Source organism: Poromitra crassiceps, assembly GCF_964638095.1.
Source record: "Poromitra crassiceps genome assembly, chromosome: 22".
Taxonomy (NCBI): domain Eukaryota; kingdom Metazoa; phylum Chordata; class Actinopteri; order Beryciformes; family Melamphaidae; genus Poromitra; species Poromitra crassiceps.
The window spans coordinates 11,503,069-11,507,333 of NC_139647.1; the positions used below are offsets into that span (position 1 = coordinate 11,503,069).

The 4,265-nt window shown below is 43.9% G+C and overlaps 1 protein-coding gene across 1 annotated transcript; it reads right to left on the bottom strand.

Moving 5' to 3' along the window:
- Window positions 1–899: 899 nt before the first annotated feature.
- LOC310796156 (protein phosphatase 1 regulatory subunit 36-like) lies at window positions 900–1,889 on the bottom strand (the record flags this gene model as incomplete). Its single annotated transcript, XM_083658300.1, has 1 exon — window positions 900–1,889. One exon carries the CDS (start codon window positions 1,887–1,889, stop codon window positions 900–902), a length of 990 nt encoding a protein of 329 aa, XP_083514426.1.
- Between the last annotated feature and the right edge of the window lie 2,376 nt (window positions 1,890–4,265).

Genomic DNA, 4,265 nt, shown 5'->3' on the forward strand with positions numbered 1-4,265 from the left:
ATAAAATAAATATTTTTGGTATTTAAAATACACAAAATACAAGGTCTGAAAGTATTTTGATACAAATTACATCATATTTTCCTCGGTCTAGCCAAATACAAATGACAAAAATACAAAAGTATTTGAAATACATATTTGAAATACATGTATTTAAAATACTGCCCATCTGCTAATAGCTGTTAGTCTAAGCTAACAGCTAATAACATTGTTTAATTGTATGGGTTTAACCAACTACTGTATCGGTATGCTGATTGGTCTGAAGGCCAAGAAATTATTGTTGAAGAAAAGAAAAATGTGCCAAAAATATTTTAAACCCATACAATCGTGGGTGGCCATGTTGAAATTAAATCAAATTATGCGCTGGTAGCAACTAGGGGTTGAGAAATCATACCTGAGTTTGCGAGTAGGACCTCCGAGTTAATGCGTTGTTTTATTTGCTAGTAGCAAGTGGCAATTTGCGACCTCCCAGTTATAAACGAACGCAACATAAATGACTGATGATGCCTGATGTCACAATGACTGTGCGTAAATAGAGAAATTTATCACATGACCAATAATATCACAATGGCTGTGCTTAGGTGATTTGTGACATGATGTCATAGACACAGTGATGTCATAAATCACAAAGATGTCACTTATCCATAGACATTCCAACATCGGTGATTAGACAGTGACATCATCACCGATGACATCACTTAGAGAGCATTGTGATCTAATATGTGACATCACTGAAGCAATAGACATTCACAGAAGCCATTTTCAGGTCTCAAAGCAGGGCAAACACAGGTGTAACTAATAACGAATGATGGTTCAATTTAGGTGTTTCGGTGCTAGGGCCCTCATTATTGGTTAAACCTGTACCATGCTTTGACACTCAAAATGGCTTCTGCGAAAATTTCCTATTGGGATGCCACGCCAAAACTTGCCGGCGTCGAAGGTGCACCGTTATTAGACTCTGCGGATTGTCTCCTGATGGGCATCAGGGTAGTGCGGCTGAACTCTTCCAATGGCTTGCCTAGAATGCCAAAGCTGCCACTAGCCAGCTGCTGGTGGAGGTCCTCCTCCACCAGCAGCTGCTTGACCCGCAGCCTGTGCTTCCTGCCCTTGCTGCCGAGGAACAGGTGGTGCGACTTCTCTTTGGGAGTGGGCAGCAGATACATCATCAACGGGGAGCGTTGAGTTAGAATGCTGCAGATGGGAGGACGCTTCTGGGACTTCCGTTGTTTATAAGCATGACATCCCTGCACCTCGGTGTTGGCTCGTGCCGTCTTCACTGAGCCATCCAGGGCGCGGAGGCCGTCCTCCGGGTGCCCCTTGGACCTGTTCCTGCATGCGGTGTTGAAGGTGTCGGAGTGCAGGAGACGGCCCACCTCCTCGCGGATGCCCTCCAGGTCCTTCCTGCCAAGCGTGACCCAGCCGACGTAGCAAAAGAAGCTGTACAAGCACTCGTGCAGCAGCCTCTCTGCGCCGGTCGTCGACGCCACGCTCTTGGTGTGCTGTAGCACCTCTGGGCTCCTGACCATATGAAAATAGCATTTGGCCAGCAGCTTTTGAGCCAGCTCCACCTTCGCGTTGGCCTTAGCAAGCACCTCTTTAGCCAGCTCCACCTTCGCCTTGGCCATAGCCAGCACCTTTTGAGCCAGCTCCACCTTCGCCTTGGCCACCTCCGCCATGACCTGGCGCTCCATGATGCTCTGTTCCTCCAGGGTCTTATGCTCAAAATAACAAGACAGGTAGAGGAGGAGGACAGCCAAGAAGTCATCCAGTTTTTGACTCTTCAACACAGGCAGAAAGCAGCGTGGAATGGGAAGGGGATGATTTTCTTGCAGCAGGCTGACAGCCACCTGTTTAACATCATCCAGGGTTACATGTTCACCCATCATCTCCATCACTAATAATCTGTATTCATTCAGTTGCGAAAAGTTCTGTGTCTTCCTGACGGACCTGTTCGATGTGAACAGGGCGTTTAAGTTGGCATTGGTTTGCCTTCGTCTTTTCAACAACAAGCCTTCCGGCGTACTCTCTTTCTCCCTCTCTTTCTTCTTCTCCAGGGTTTGGGCTTCATCATCCCAGGCCCAGGGACCAGGAGGAGGCAAGTTGACATTGCCTCTCTGTTCGTGGTGTTTCGGTAGCCTGGTATCCAGCCCCTGTGAATCGCACTTTTCATCACTGTTAGTGATGCCGGGATATTGAGTTGCCGGACTTGCACTGCCTACTTATAGCCTCTGAAGGGAAGTATTTATGACATCACTGATATAACTACTGTATGTCTGTCATAAATCAATGATTATATCACGTATAGAATTGGTGATGTCACCGGTGATGTCACTTGAGTACTCCATGATGATGTCTTCAGTGAAGTCACTTGAGCAATTATGATTGCTCATCAGCCACTCACTGATGACATCATAATTGCCTGTGTTTATTTCCATGTCGTCAGTGTTATCCCACTGATAACATCATAAATGATGATGTCACAATGTCTATAACACCATCAGTATCTGTCATTACTTCAACCACTTCAAGGTTCAAGGTTCAAGGTTTTCTTTATTTGTCTCCCTTGGGAGAAATTTGTCTTGGAGACAAAAAAATCAGGCTCCGTCAGGTCACGGGTGCTCTTTACACCCCCTGAAAGTTTCAGCCCGATCGTGCGTAAAACGGCATAGCTGTGGCCGTCCAAAATTCTGCTCACACACACACACACACACACACACACACACACACACACACACACACACACACACTTCTCATTCTTATATATGTATATATATATATGTGTGTGTGTGTGTGTGTGTGTGTGTGTGTGTGTGTGTGTGTGTGTGTGTGTGTGTGTGTGTGTGTGTGTGTGTGTGTGTGTGTGTGTGTGTGTGTGTGTGTGAGCAGAATTTTGGACGGCCACAGCTATGCCGTTTTATGTTTGTCGACGGGCATCAGATGACGCAAGGTACAAGCGGGGGTATGCTCGGCGTCCAAACTGCAGTATAGAGGAAAAGAGGACACCGTACCCAGACCTGAGTTTTATGTGTGTGTAGTCATGTTTATAGTCATGATGTCAGGGGACTCAATATAGATAAATTGATTTGTTCTATTATGTAAACCCAATGAGTCCTCTATAAGTTTTTAGCTCTTTTTGCAACTGCTGCGCCTGTTGCTTAATGCACTTTTTATACTATTCTTTTAAAGTTTTGTTGTGATGCTTTTAAATGTCCATTTTATTCTCTTCTTTTATTCTTTTATTTTCCTGTCAACCAATTTATGTGAAGCACTTTGAATTGTCTCTGTGTATGAAATGTGCTATACAAATAAACTTGACTTGACTTGACTTATGTGTGATTGGGCTGAAACTTTCAGGAAGTGTAGAGTAACTGTGCGGGTGACCTGACAGATTTTTTAATTAGGTGATTGCCCTAATTACCTAATGATGTGATGTCATCAGTGATGTCATCCTTCCTGGCTGAGGCTATAAGTTCAGTGATGATGTTATCAATGATGATGTCATCAGTGATGTCTTAGAGCAGGCGAGGCTGCGTTGCAGCTGAGCTGCGTATGCGACACGGTGGGTGAGCTGCAGGGCGGGCGAGCCTAGGAATCGAGTGCACTAGTGTTTAGAATAGGTGATGTCACCAGGGATGTCATTTGAGCAATTGTGATGTCATCATTGATGATGTCACCAGTGAGGTTACTCGAGCAATTACTAATGGGGCAGCCTTCGGCTGATGTCACTTGAGCAATTGTGATGACATCACTCACTTATGGATAAAAGTGATGTTGAGATGTCGAGATCTTGAGTTGCCGGAATTGCAGTGGTACTATTTATAGCCGATGCATCTCAACATCACCGATGATGTCACAATGTTGTTGTTGTTTTTTTTATAATGTATAGATATATCATCATCATATAATTTTTTTCTGTCCAATGTGATTTATGTTAATATTTGTAGGAAGAAGCAAAAAAGTGGCGAAAGAAAGCTCAGCAGGCCAAAAATAGAGTAAATAAGACAAAGAATGATGATGAGATTTAATAACGAATTATAAAGTACATGTGTACTGAAACCAGTTTACAAACAATGCACATCTTCAAAGGAATAGACAGGGGCATAAAAAACACAACGCGTTTCAACCTCTCTGGTCTTCGTCAGGCTGTAAAGGCGCTAATATTTGTAAAAACGGAGCTTTCCTATAACAGGTATCATATTTTCTTTATGTGAATGCTCTTGACTCAAAACACTTGACAAGGACAGGGAAAGTATACTATACTTTCCCTG